At 48.8% G+C, this 14,655-nt stretch overlaps 1 protein-coding gene across 8 annotated transcripts in view; it reads left to right on the top strand.

Moving 5' to 3' along the window:
• si:dkey-237h12.3 (teneurin-3) overlaps positions 1–14,655 on the top strand; it is a 108,407-nt gene that overhangs the window by 61,261 nt on the left and 32,491 nt on the right. For all 8 annotated transcript variants that reach the window (XM_062560475.1, XM_062560474.1, XM_037461711.2 and 5 more), the window contains 7 exons: positions 2,464–2,589; positions 4,186–4,400; positions 8,072–8,282; positions 9,250–9,351; positions 9,788–9,982; positions 10,912–11,112; positions 13,855–14,040. In XM_062560475.1, coding sequence (XP_062416459.1) covers positions 2,464–2,589; positions 4,186–4,400; positions 8,072–8,282; positions 9,250–9,351; positions 9,788–9,982; positions 10,912–11,112; positions 13,855–14,040 — 1,236 coding nt within the window. The remainder of the gene's footprint in view (positions 1–2,463; positions 2,590–4,185; positions 4,401–8,071; positions 8,283–9,249; positions 9,352–9,787; positions 9,983–10,911; positions 11,113–13,854; positions 14,041–14,655) is intronic.

Below are 14,655 nucleotides of genomic sequence, written 5' to 3'. Positions count from 1 at the left end.
AAAGCCTGTCTGGCTCGATCTGGTGTTCGAGTTGTTGTCATTGCATTCGAGGAGGTTGGAGACACTAGAAAACAGGAACATCTTAGCCGTGCTTGCAGCATCGCGGCTTATTTGGAGCTGTCCCCCCTGGGGGGGTTTCTGGGGAGATGTGCAGTCAGGTTCCAGCATAAAACAATGTTTATCTCCGTCATTCTGAGGCTGTTGAGCTCCAAGTTGTTGTTGGCACACTGTGACTCCAGATGGTCGCCTCCTCTCTGTGGCAAATGGACTAATTATTTTGGGTGAGGTCTGGCCACCACGACGGCAACCTCTGCATATCTGAACAGGAAACACTTTAGAGGTTTAAGGGTCATCTGCGTTTTTAATTCCTCGGTAGGTTTCTTAACGCCGTGTTCTGAAGGTAAACCACACCGCCAACAAGTTTGCTGCCGCCAGGAGGATTAGCTCAGGCTCATGTGGCCTCCCCCCCCCCCCCCCCCCGTGTGCTTCTGTGCACTAAGCACGGGGATGTCAGGGATCAAACCGACACGATGCGAACTTCCACATCCAGCGCCCCGTAGTTGGTGCACGGGTTCCACGGGGCACATTTCGTTGGCGGAGAGCTTTCTCGTCTTCTTGCCCGGGAAGATAATTGCTCATGGTCCATAAATATGAATTGAACTGGGCTTTGGCTGCAGGAGTAGTTTATGCAAATTCCTAAATTGGGGTTTTTTTTTTCACCGCAAAGCAATTTGTTGATGAGGTAAGTGGGGATCAGGTCCTGGTGTCTGATACCCACGAGCCCGCTGACCCACTCTGAGGGAATTTGGTGACTCAGGGAGACGCGAGTGCACAATATTAAGTGGCGGAGAGTCTCTGCACTGATCGTGTTAAATGAACTGGATTCTACAATCCGGAACCAAGCCAGTGGAGATGCTTTTTAAACGGCGACTTATTGAGGCTTTGTTATATGAGCCATGTGTAGGATACATTGAATATATCTTCGGTTGAGATGTTGTGACATTTTCTACAGATATTCATTGTCTTCAGGTCAAAGTTTTTAGTTTATGACCAAATAACTGCAGAACTAAATGGCATTTCCTTCAGCCCCATCTGTATACTGCTTAAACGAATTAGCTCATTTTAGCATGATTTCAGGCTAAACTAACATGAGCCTGGGAAATGCAACGTTAGCATGTTAGCATATTTATTGTGAGTACGTCACTTTGAAAAGGTGCATATGTATATCAGAGTTTCACATGCCACGGTGAATGTACAATTTAATGGATAAATTGGTCTCTTTTTAATTGTTTGACGATTATTGGCAGCTAACGCTAACTCATCGATGTGTCTGGGTCTGTCTGTACACGCTGGGACATCTGAATCGGGTTGGAGATGAATAAAAACCATATCAATAACAGCAGGAAAGAGCGATTGACGAGGGAATATGTGTGAAGCAAAAAGAAACGAAGTGCAAAGATGGAGACTGCCGGGGGAGAAAAGTTGTCAGATACATCGAAGGACCAGTCAGCATCCATTTGTGTCGCTTGTGGTGTGCTTCGGCTTCGGCTGCATCAGAAATGCAGCCTGACACTCGCTGGATGTCTTGTGCCGCCAAACATTACCGCCCGCTGTTAAGTCTGCATTATTTGATTTGAACTCAACACTGTTCATTAGAGCCACCAGTCACAGTGGCGTGTGTATTGATGCCGTGTTCATCAGCACGCTTTGACAGAACAAAAGCACTCATTGATAAACAATCCGTAATGGAATTCAATCTCCCTTTTGGTCTCCTTCACATTGTTTGTCCTCTCAGGCCCCACATCCACCTCTCCGCTTACCTGCTGCAGCCAATATCCGTCTTGCAGCAAGTGTTGGGGAGAAAAGTTCTTCCGCCGGATCAAACGGTCGGAAATCAAGATGCTTCCTCAGCGAGTTCTGAGGGCCGGTGGCTTTGAAGGAGATTGGCCCTCTCGCTGTGCTCACTGGGGCCCATCACTTTCCAAAAAACAACAAGGAACACAGTTTGATTGCCTCCCGATACTGACACAATACTCCCCCCCCCCCCCCCCCCTGCTGCCACCGTCTTTCTCAACAAACTGCCTCGCTGCCTCGTCCTCTTCCTCCGTTTTATTCCTCCCTGCTTTGTACCGGACACTCACAGTTCCACACTTTTCCACTGCATCTGGTTTGCACGTGCAAAGTGTGTCAGAATATGAATTCTGCTGTGTTTGATGCTCATTAATGGACAGTGTTCCTCGAGGAAACACCAGAGCGCAAACAGGGTTCCTGAGTACAGGACAGCATCAGTGCACCGTTTAGACAGAAAAACACACATGCAACAACTGAAATGGAAGGTTTTTTTTCTCCCCCCATTGTGCTCTCCCACAGGTTTGCGGCCGCGGCCTGTTTATGTGCAGCTACTTGGTTATTTTTTCATCCATTTCGAGTTCTAAACAGCTTTCTTTTGTGTGTCTTTCGCAGCAATGCACCTTTTCGGCCTCAATTGGCAGCTCCAAGAGTTGGACAACCAGCCGGCTTTCGAAAACGGAGGCGTTGGGAAGTCGGGTCCGACTCAGTCCAGCAGTGTGACGTCTCTGGCTGCTGACGGTGAGGAACTACAAGAGCGACCTCTCAACAAATGACTAATTAACATAGAAAAAAGCTTGGAAGATTTGAATGCACAGTAATTACACTGTTTACTCTTTGGTTGGCTTTGCATTCTGCTCAAGGTGATTACCGTTCTTTTTCCAATATTTCGCTATCAGGGTTATTATTTATAATTCTTTTCACAAATAATAAACTCAGGGTGTTGCCCAGTTATATGAGGAATTTAAATGTGTAAATGAAAGGAAAGGGAATAACGCTGTGTGGTTAAATAACACAAATGAATTAAATCCAGCAAAGGTTCAAATGACGATTAAGAAATCCGGCAAACCATTCGTCCCGTTGAGGGATGCCCATTCAGGCCGTGCCCCCTTTCGGGATCTTTCACCTCCTGAATATTAATGGTCAGATTTGTGGGACGTGATCATAATCTCGGGCTATTGTGTATTCGGCAATAAGTGGGCACCCTTTGCAGCCAAAAGCCACCAAATGAATCTCCAAGCACACTGCGGCATTTAGAATGCACGGCCACAGCAACATTAATTGAGTTGAGTGGGCCGGGCAAAAGCTCAATTGTTTAAACTCCTGCTAGATTTAAATCCTCATAAGTACTGCTAATTGAGATAGCACGAGACAGGTTTTAGGACTGTTTAAAGGCGATCAATAGCCGGCTATTATTCTCCCCCGAGGTAAACTTGGCTTCCAGTCTTCAGCCTTTGACAGGAGCCGAAGTGACAGGCGATGGCCTCGCTAACGGAAGCCCTGGCACATTGAGAGCCTTCAGACAAGAGGCGGGCGCCAAAGGTTGAGCCGGGAGGACCCGGCGTCGTCCACGGAACCGGTTCCCCCCCCCTGTCGCGGCCCCACTGAATCGTAAAGAGCACATTTGCGTTCCTTCTCACATAAAGCTTTTAACCGCGAGGCCTTTAGAAAGCTCTCCAGATTTTTCTTTTTAACAATGCAATCTGTTCAATGTAATTGCACCTTGCAGAGCGCCGTTTTTCACGTGAGGGGGGAAGCGATGATGAACCTGGCGGGCGCTCCATCTTTGGCTCTTTAAGGACACAGTTTAAGGACATCATTCGCACAATTGTTTTGATTTGCTGTTATTGCTCTGGGAAGGTAGCGCTCAGTGCATCTGACAGATTCTATTTAGACCGTATCCGAGACGAGGCCGCACTCTATGAGTCATCAGGACAAGAGAAACGATGGGAGATGCGCCCTGTTAGAGTCCTATAAAAGCCAATTATATCTGGTGTTCCTTTTACAGTGAGCAGTGCATCATGGGCCGCAGGGAACCATTACTTTTAATCCTGTCTTTTTTGGTCACCGCTCATTTGGGAAAGATATGACTTGTCTTATTGTGAGGTCGCCGCTCGACTAGAGGAACAAGATTGGACTGGGAAGCAAAAGAAGGGAAGTGATAGCCAAAAAGATCAAAGGCCGGCAAATAGCCCCCACCCCCACTCCCCCCATGGGATTTAAAATGAAGGTTTTACCGGATGGTTCTGTGAGGATTGGAACCACGTCACCTGATCCGCGCCGTTTGGATTTAATTAAAAAAATGATGTCATCTGAGCGGACGTTTGTGTCTTCTAGGGAGGAGCGGCGTGCTCCACCAGGAGAACAACTCCATCGATACGGGACAGGTGGACGTGGGGAAGAGGGCGGCTCAGAGTGTCCCGCCGGGGGTCTTCTGGCGTTCTCACCTCAGCGTGGAGCAGCCGCGCTTCCTGAAGTTCAACATCTCGGTCCAGAGGAACGCGCTGGTGGGAGTCTACGGACGGAAGGGTCTCGCCCCGTCTCACACCCAGGTAACGAGGAACTAATCGATGCAAGCGACCCTTTGATCCGACGTTAATGTGAGAGCATTAATTCAGCTTTATGTTCAAACACTTCTGTTTTGGCACCGACAATAATGTAACATACCCATAGTTTAGCCTGGCCTCTTTATCGGTCCCCTTTTTGAATTCACGACAACGTATACACTCGCAAATTAGAGCTGGACACTCGTTTTGGTTTTGCGTTTTCTCCCCTTGGCCTCAACTCGCTTCACTCCCTCTAGATGTCTGCCATTTGAAACCTGAAGTGTTTCCAACATGTCTGATGTGTCACTTGAATGACGTTTCTGGGCATCGCCGCGTCCGGCGCCCGGGGGACGGTGATGGAGGCACTCAGACAATGGTTATTTTCTACCACACTTGACTACAAAAGCTCTTAGCTTCACCTCCCTGACATTCTCTCCGAGTAAATATGGGCTTCACTCAAGTGGAGACGGTTATGGGGCCACTCTTTGACGGAGGAAAGTCCGACGTGAGTGACGACAGGTGAGCCGGATTGCTTTTTCAAGGTGGAAAAAAAAGAAAAAGAAGGAAGCCCAAGCAAAAAAATCACAGAGCAAAGGGTGGTAATTAACAACACACTGCTTTTATGTCTCCAGCGATTGTTCCAGAGACACTCGAGCGGGTCAATGCTGGATGCTGTGTCCATTGTGGCCGCCTCTAAATCACACACTGTTCGGGGATCAGGGGGGAACAGATCAATGCATTTACTTAACTGAGCATGAAAGACCCCAACGAGAGGTATCGACTGCGTGTCGCATTCGCAGCTCGCAAGACAAGAAAACATTTAAGTGCAGCGGCTTTTCTTTTTTTTTCTCTTTGACTTTTCACAAACACAGACGTGCTCCTGTCTGCCATCGAGTGTCCGTCTTCCCCGCTCGAAGGAGGCAACTTTTGTTTTGTCCGCTTCTGAAGAATCGGGCACTCGGGTTGTTGTTTACCAAGAAGAGCCAGACTCCGGTCGGCTCGATCCCAACTGTGGAGAAGCCGGAGGCGGTGAGCGCTCCCCCTCGGCCCCTTCGGGGGCCTCCGCGCATAAAGTGGCTTTTACGTCGGCTGAGCTATAGTATACGTTCACTTGGCCACGGGGTTTAGGACTCGCGGGATGAAATGTTTTATTACTTCCCCCCTCAAGCCAACAACACAAAGACGTCCACTCCCGCAAGGTTTTACTCCTGTCTTAATACACGTTCTTGTCTCTTTACTTCCACGAGTACGTTGTCTGTCTTTAAGGCTGCATGTTGAAACCACCCCTGATTGAAAGCTGCAATAATTAATTTCTGGGCCAGTAGGCAACAAAAGGACTCAATAACAAGATGACAGATGGAAAGCACTGACATATGACCGCCTTATTAAGTTGTTCTGCCAGCACTCTCATCAGAGGAGAATATAGCAGCAGCAGCAGCAGCAGCGCTGGTCTGGACTTGTGTCTCTTTCCACCTGATGAATGTCAGTCCAACATTTCTGCTGCTTTTAGCTCCTGGGAAACGATTGCTGGCTCCTGCGAGGCGAGCGCTTACCTGTGGGCAGCTATTTGTGTCCGTCTGCCAGTTGGTGGTGGACAGGTAGTGCACGCTGGGTCTGTTGTTGTTGCTGCCGTTTGATGCTTCTGGGAATTGGTTGTTCTGATTTCATTATGTGCCGGAAGCCAATACAAAGGCCTGAAAGAGGCAAAGCAAATTGTATGAGAGCTGCTGATTTGGGTTGAAACCAGGTTTGGGATGAAAAAGCATTATTTCTACAGCAGATATTTTCTGGGCTGCGACTGCATATTGAAAAATCATCTTGGGTAGCACAGGACACACTTTTGTGTGCATCCTGTTCTAATAGAATAAAAACATGTTGAACACCAGTGTTCCTGGACTTTTCTCATATATTTCGTCATCTTGAAGCTGCACCCGTCTCTCTTGGTATTTCACATTTTTTCCCTTTTTCCCTCCCTTCAATATTCTGGATTATCATTTTTTTTCTTAGGGTGCTATTTGTAAAATGTATCCAAATTCAATTATACTGCTTGTTGTAAAATGTAGAAGTCTGGAATTTAATTAGAAGAGAAAAAGCATCTCAACTGTGCATCCGTCAGAAGCGAAAGGCTTAGCGCTCCATCAAAGCTCTCCGCAAACAGCCTCGTCATTGGATTTAAATCCGAGCTTCTTCTGTGCGCGCGTCACGCTCTCCGGCAGCCCGGGGGGGCGGGGGGGGGCCTCCTCCACCTCCTCCACCCCGGAGCCTCCGTCGGCCTCACTGCGCCTGCTGCGCATCTACCGGCACGTCAGCCGGGTCCTCCGCCTGCGTCCGCGACACTTGTTTCCCCCCCCCCCCCACAGCCCTCCGTCAGAAGCGGCCTCAGGTGTGTGTGTGTGTGTGTGTGGAGCAGGTGCGGCGGGAGCAGATGCGCCACTTTGCCCCGATACACTTGGCAGGGACGACTCGTTACTCCTTGTTTACCCCGTAAATCAGTGTTTGCCTGCGAAAAACAGAGTGACTGCTCCGCCGCCATCCCAACACGTAACCAAGAGAGAAATAAGCCGGCGATGTATCCGCGTTGTGTTTATTGAATATACACCGTGTGTGTATTGTGCCCATTGCGCATCTGTCAGTTCCTGGTGGAGAAGAAAAAACATATTTGCTGAGAGTAATGCGATGATATATTAAGTCCCAGGTAGATATGTCTGAAAAACATTAAAACAAATCAAACAACATTAACAGTTTTGTATCAAATTTAATTAAATGAATCATTGCAGGAAGCTTTTCACTTTGTTTACCTTTTTATTTGTATTTTGCAGTGAGTACCTCGGAATCCGAAGTAAACACATGTCCACAGAACGTGTGCAGTGTTAATTCAACAGATTCTATTAAGCACATTGCCCGAGTCTCTTTAAGTGCACTCCTGTCCGACTCAACAATGTATTTTGAGATTATTTTTCGAGCATTAGCCCCAGAGCCATATCGGCTTCATCAGCACACAAACAACTCTCCAAACAACATCTATCAGCTCCAGATAACGGAGCCAGAAAAATCAACATTTATTATATTGGAATATTTGCCGGGTGCACAAACCTCTTCTGGTTGTGTCTTTAATTACGTCGTCCTCTCAGACTGTTGAGGACATCGGCACAGGAGCTGCATGCACTACCACAGGAGCTGCATGCACTACCACGGGAGCTGCATGCACTACCACGGGAGCTGCATGCACTACCACGGGAGCTGCATGCACTACCACGGGAGCTGCATGCACTACCACGGGAGCTGCATGCACTACCACGGGAGCTGCATGCACTACCACGGGAGCTGCATGCACAACCATAGGAGATGCATACACAACCATAGGAGCTGCATGCACTACCACAGGAGCTGCATGCACTACCACAGGAGCTGCATGCACTACCACAGGAGCTGCATGCACTACCACAGGAGCTGCATGCACTACCACAGGAGCTGCATGCACTACCACAGGAGCTGCATACACTACCACGGGAGCTGCATGCACAACCATAGGAGATGCATACACAACCACAGGAGCTGCATACACAACCACGGGAGCTGCATGCACAACATCCAACGCAAACATTTTGAACCGCCTGATTTAGTTATGCCAACATTAGAGCAACAATCAGCCACAATCTGCTGTCTTCTCGTTGCAGTACGACTTTGTGGAGCTGTTGGACGGAAGCCGGCTCATCGCCAAAGAGCACCGGACCCCGACGGAACCGGAGCCCAGGAGCCGGCCCGATCACCCGGTCACCGTCCACCAGGCCGGCTTCATCCAGTACCTGGACTCGGGGGTGTGGCACCTGGCGTTCTACAACGACGGCCGGAGCGCTGAGACGGTGTCCTACAACGCCATCGTCCAGGGTACGGGGGGGACGAGCGTCTGCCAGTGCGGTTGGGTCCCTCTAAAGCGCTGAATGAGCCGTTGGGTTCGCTGGAAAACTCAGTTTGAAAAGTTCTACCTCCTCGGAGGCCGGTGTGAGTTTTTACTTTGGAGGGAAGTTGATTATTGCGCTCAACACTATAATACAAGAGCATACACGGCGCATCGATCCTTCCCCAGCCTCCTCTTCAGCGCTCGGAAGTCTGTGACATCTCCGTGTGGGTTTCGAGGGAGGAAAAACACTAAGGCTGAGTTAACGTTTTTTCTATTTCCTTCGGGCACCTCCATCGATCCCACCACACAAATATGAAGGGATCGATGCGTGAGGTCAAAATTGCTCGGGTCCGACACTGGCTCAATGAACATCCAATACAAGTCAGAGTAATAACAAAAAAGTTTGCCCTCTTAACGTCAATCAAAATCGAGGATCCTGGTCGTTTGGAGGGGGGGGGGGGGCAGTTCATGAGCAATGGTCTGTTGAATGAACAAAAGATCTGGGATATGTCAGATTAACTTCAACAAAGAGGATTTGAGCTATGAACACTCCAGAGATTGCATGGCTTGGGCATGATCAGTCATTCAAGGGGTTGAAGGGTGATGGGGGGAGGAGGAGGAGGAGGAGGAAGAGGAGGAGAGGGGGGCGGGGGGGGGCAGAGCGGACAAGGAGAAATGTGTGAATTATTTGGTCTAATTTGGAATGGCGCTGTGGTTTTATTTAGCATGGCTTACATGGGAGAATGCAGGCAGCAGCGTGCATGTTATGGAGGCTTAGCCTTGGATAAATACATGTTCGCACAGCACCAGGGTGGTTTATCCACTACGTGTCTGGCAGTGAGCATCAATCTGCACACTTGCAAATGCTGTATTGATGTGGGGTTTCGTATTTTCCGTCACAGAGCAGTCGGATGCGTTACTGATAGCTGGACTTGCTCGCTGTTGTGCCCGCAGAGTCCGTCACGGAGTGCACGCACAACTGCTACGGGAACGGAGAGTGTGTGGCCGGGTCGTGCCGCTGCTTCCCAGGATTCATCGGGCCCTACTGTTCCAGAGGTGACTGTCTCATGTCTTATTGTGTTCTGTCTTATTTCAAGCTGCCCAATTGCTTTTTTTTCCATCATTGTCATTCAGCTATGCGGACTGTTTTCATTCAAAACAACGTGAATGTAACATTTTAATAAACCGAGGAAACGATTCTCCCTTCTCAATCCACCCGTGTTGGGAGAAAGAAAATGTGTGTAAACGACTCTCGGTGAACTCAAGCAGCGCACTGAGCGCCCTGCGGCTAGTAGCCTGAATGAAGTATATATGAACGTGAAAAGCTGCTGGCAGTATAATAAAAAGAATAATAACAGCTGACCAGCGGCATTATCACTAACAATTCGACCATCAGAGACTGTAATCCAGAATCCTAATCTGAAGTCAGTATTTAATCACGGGACATTTCTGGAATCCAACATGTTGATTCGGGCCTGTCGTCTCTCCTCAGCCGCCTGCCCGGTGCTGTGCAGCGGCAACGGCCAGTACACCAGGGGGCGCTGTCAGTGCTACAGCGGCTGGAAGGGCACCGAGTGCGACGTTCCCGCCTCGCAGTGCATCGACCCGCAGTGCGGGGGTCACGGGCTCTGCGTGGCGGGCAACTGCGTGTGCAACGGCGGCCACAAGGGACCCGGCTGCGAACAAGGTAAACGCGGGCCCCGAACAGCCCCGCCCCCCTACGCGCAGGTACATGCAACGTGGTTCTGTGGGAAGCTCAGGGGGGAGAGGGGGGAGCGAGAGAGAGGGGGGGGGGGGGGGGATCGACACAGTTCATTGGTGAAACAATCGTTGGTTTTTCAACTCCGCCGAGCGGGTAATGCGTCGGATGTTGTTATTGATGGCGTGCGCGTAAATGAACTTCCTCTCGGGGGTTTAGGCCACACGAGGGAGCGCGCCGGAGCAGATTGCGGGCCCCGTTGACGCAGAACACCCCCCCCACACACACACACACACAACCCCCCCCCCCCCCCGGAACGCTCTGCTTTTCAAAGCGATCAGTCAGTGACATCTGTTCCCGGGTTTATTGTCTTCTTCTGCTTTCTTGACGCCCTTTGCCTCCCTCTTGCCTTCGGTTCATTTTCACCTCATTGATCTCCGTGCGCTCCGTGGGGCAGTGTTGGGATGGGAACACAGACGGGGGGGGGGGGGGGGGGGGCATTAGTAGCTTGTATGAACTTGTTATTAATCGACATCCGTGTCCAGGTAGAGATGGAAACGCATCGGCTGCCGCTCTCATCCCTCCGGCTGGATTATGTGGGTCTTAATTGCCAATTATCAACCTAGATCATCAAGTAATTCAGCAAATTGGTAATAGTAATTGATTATATATGTTTTGAGACTAATTGCACCCTTGTTCCTGGTGCCTATAATGGAGCATAATTATGTTGTCAGTGTATCAGAGGCACCCTATAATATTAGTTTGACAACATAGAACACTGAGTGGAAAATGACTACCATTTAACACATTAAATACAAGGAAAAAAAACCATCTCACCTGCGGCCTGCCAGCCGTCATCTGGCGGGGGAGAGACAGTCGATGCGGGGACCTAAAGCCTCACCTGTGTGTCCCCTCAGTGGACTGCTCGGACCCGGCGTGCTCCGCCCACGGGGCCTGTCACCACGGCGAGTGCCACTGCAACCCGGGCTGGGGGGGGACCAGCTGCGAGATCCTGAAGAGCACTTGTCCGGAGCAGTGCTCCAGCCACGGCACCTTCAACACCGACTCGGGGACCTGCGTCTGCGAGGCCAACTGGACGGGGGCCGACTGCTCCATCGGTCAGGACGCCTTTTACGCTGCTCTGCTTCAATGTTACTGATTGAGCTTCTCTTATTTGGTCCCAAACTCCAAAATGTAATCATCACAATCACGTGTGAGAACAAACAAAAAAACAACTCTTTTTTTTAAAATTCAAAACAAATACTTTATAATAATAATTTTGAGCGTCAAAATAAATCAAAAGAAATCCATTGATTCACCCATTCATCATTCAAACTGTAATTAGTATTCTTGTGGAATGATTTGCCTATTGGGAAATAAGTCGACTTAATGGCTTTTAAATGATGAAATGGCATAAACAACCTTCTCAGTGATGTAATCTGCTCTGCATTCATTCAGTAATCAACTAGCGCGCTGATGTTTGCACTGTACCAACAGACCCCCCCCACATCAGAAAACAGGTGTCCACGAAAGCAGATGTTGGAGCCTTTATTAACAAGCCGGAGGTTGAAATAAAAGATCCAGTTCAGCACGTTTTGTCTACATGTGGGTGTCTCATTTAGAAAGTTTTATTTAATCATTAATTCCAACAAACTGTAGAAGATGGAAAATAAGATGTATGCTTTAATCTTGTAATGATTTTTTTTTTTTTAAATCACATTTTGAGGTTATTAATCACCTCAGTTTTTGAAATATAATTTAGTGAACAGCAGAGAGCCATTTGTTTTCCAAAATGAATGTCACATTACGGAATGAAATTCTTGAAGGAAACAAAATTATTGATAGAAAAGTCTGGATTTTCTCCAAAATATGACGAATGGGCACCTGCCTTGACGTTGAGGTTTGTCGTCTCGTGAGCTATGCACCGTCACCGTCGTGTTTATGAGCTCTGGGAAACATCTCCCCTAGATCACCTCCAGTAAAGTTCCCCTCTAGATGGATGCGTAGCAGTGACGTTCTGCCACACCAGCCTGCTCCAGAGCCGCCTCCTCACTGCAGCTTCGGCTTTGTTGGAGTATTCCCAATTAAAAGCACAAGTGGCAGTTTTTTTTTTATTTTGTTTTTTTTACCGTCACTATGAAATGCGTTTCTTCTGGCTGGAATTCAATGGAGAAATGAAATCAGGAGGCGGCTGCTATTGATGATGTATGTGAGCACAGCCATCCGGGCTGTTTCCTCCGTCCCTGGAGGGAAATAATGTTTGGGTGAAAAGTGTTTCTTTTGTAATCTTCTTTATTTTCTTTTGTAGAGAACATTCCAGACTCAATGCTTTCCACTCGGCGAGACGTCTCAGGCCTGTCAATACTCGAGCTGACTGAACAGAGGAGGTCCAGAAGTTAAGGTTTAGCCACCTGGGCGGGTGCAGCATCCCCTCTTAATTAATGCCGCGGTTCTTCTTCAATTAAGTATATTTGAATTAACAAGCGAGAAGCACGTATCGACCGCCCACAACCTGAATCCGGCTGCAGTCGGGGGGGGGGGGGGGGGGGGGGCATGTTAAAGGCAGATAAACACTTTTGGGGGGGGGGGGGCATGTTAAAGGCAGATAAACACTTTTGGACTAATGAAAAATTGATTGCATAGATTCAATGGAAGGAGGAATCCCTTTAGAATCCAATGACTCCCCTCCAGAGGCACGCTTAATATTCTACAGTGCGGGCCTGACTTAATCAGAACCATCCAAGGTCTCTCAATCGAAGAAAAACTCCATTCAGAGAGCTGGAGACGGAATGCCGAGCGAGGAGAGGAAAGCAACGGATGGGACGCGTTAGCTTGAATAAAAGTGTTCATGAACAAAAATTAGTGCGTCGTTCCTTGAGGGCTAGACCGCGCTTTTTAAATATTTACGCTGCTCCTTGGTGACGGGGCGATGCACATTTCCAGCTGCTCCCAGTCACTTCCGATTTTTTGAGGACACACTCGAAGGTCCTCGAAGCGTCGAAACGGAGCGTTTCACGGCGCTTGTGTTTGATCCGAGCTCTAAACCATCATCCCCCGTTCTCTCTCACACGAGAGCCCGGCTTCCCGCCAGCTTTGCACCGATTTACTCGACCCCCCCCCCCCCCCCCCGTGGATCATTTGAGTTCCACTTCTCTGAAGATGACACGCGCTCCGTAAGCGGATGCTGCGTTGCCTTGAAGGCGTCACGTTGATCGGAGCGCCTGCGGGTCCCCGGACACGCCAGAGCCCGCTGAATGTGTTTTCTAATCAGCTGATGGGACGCTGCTGTTGCTCTTATGGACGACGCAGTTTACTAATTAAATGTCAACCGCTGCGAGTTTAGCGGCCTTTGTTACTGCGGGAGAATAATAGCAGCATACATCAAGATTAATTTGCCCATTTTTGTGTTGGAAGATTTCTCCTCCTTTTTCATTCTTTCTCAACTATTCATTGCATCATTTGTCAGCAGAATGCAGGTTGATTGGGGACCCTGACGCGTCGTATGTCAACCGTGTTTTTGCTCTTTCTTGTGTTCCTCAACGTGACGTCTGTAACGTTAGAGGAAGCGGTTAAGTGCCGAAAAGAGTCTCCTTAGAAACGGCAGTAATTATAAGCCGCTTCAGATGAAATATTTTCTATATTTTTCTCTTTTTTTAAGCCTCCACAATAACAAGGAGGTCCCTGAACAGTTGAACCCATTGTCCCAGTCAAATCAACACAATTATCAGAGAATCTATCAAACGCATTAAAGCAGTCCCAGAATATAAAAACACCAAAAGGGGCCTTTTGAAAGAACACATGCGACGTGACTCTCTGGCTTTGCTATACATTTTTTTTTTTATGTGTTCCTTTTCCAACAGAGGTGTGCGCGGTGGACTGCGGCCCCCACGGCTTGTGCATCGGCGGCGCGTGTCACTGCGAGGAAGGCTGGACGGGACCGGAATGCGAGCAGAGGGACTGTCACCCGCGCTGCATCGACCACGGAGTGTGCCGGGAGGGCAAGTGTGACTGCCACCAGGGCTGGACGGGCGAGCACTGCACCATCGGTGAGCCGCCGCCGCCGCAGTCGCAGGGAAATACTGTACTTTTAGTGAATGATGCTTGTGATGCTGTTGTTTTTTATGATGGCATAATATTCATATTAACCATTTACCATGTCGCTTATGCCACTGTGGCTGAATTAGGCGGTTAAATGAGAAATCGTTCTCTACTGCTCCTGTATTTTGATTCAAATGTTAATTGACGTTAAATAACTGTAAAACCATCAGTACAACAAAGACACATTTTGATATATTTGGGCTTTTGGGAAGCTACTCTTCAGTGCGTTTTTTTTCCTCCTTTCCAAAGTCTTCCCATTGCGGAACGCCCCCCCCTCACCACACCATCTTTGTAATTTTTCCTTCATCCATTTAGATATTTCACCTTGGTGAACTGCTGAAATGATGCTCCCGTATTAGCGAGTCGGGGGCAGGTGTGCAGGGAGCCGAGGAGCCTCCTTGGAATATCGGCTCTCCGAAATGGCAGCTCTTCACCTGACATTAATGAGGATAATGAGTCCTGAGGTGTCACTGCCCGCTGCCAAAGGTCCCCCTCGTTAAACCCTGACACGCCGCATCAAACAGAAACGTCCCCCCCCCCTCTGACAAAACACTCTCCGTGAA

The sequence above is a fragment of the Pungitius pungitius genome, chromosome 2, assembly GCF_949316345.1.
Source record: "Pungitius pungitius chromosome 2, fPunPun2.1, whole genome shotgun sequence".
NCBI lineage: Eukaryota > Metazoa > Chordata > Actinopteri > Perciformes > Gasterosteidae > Pungitius > Pungitius pungitius.
Note: the sequence above shows the minus strand (reverse complement) of the source record. Positions and strands in the feature narration are given on the sequence as shown.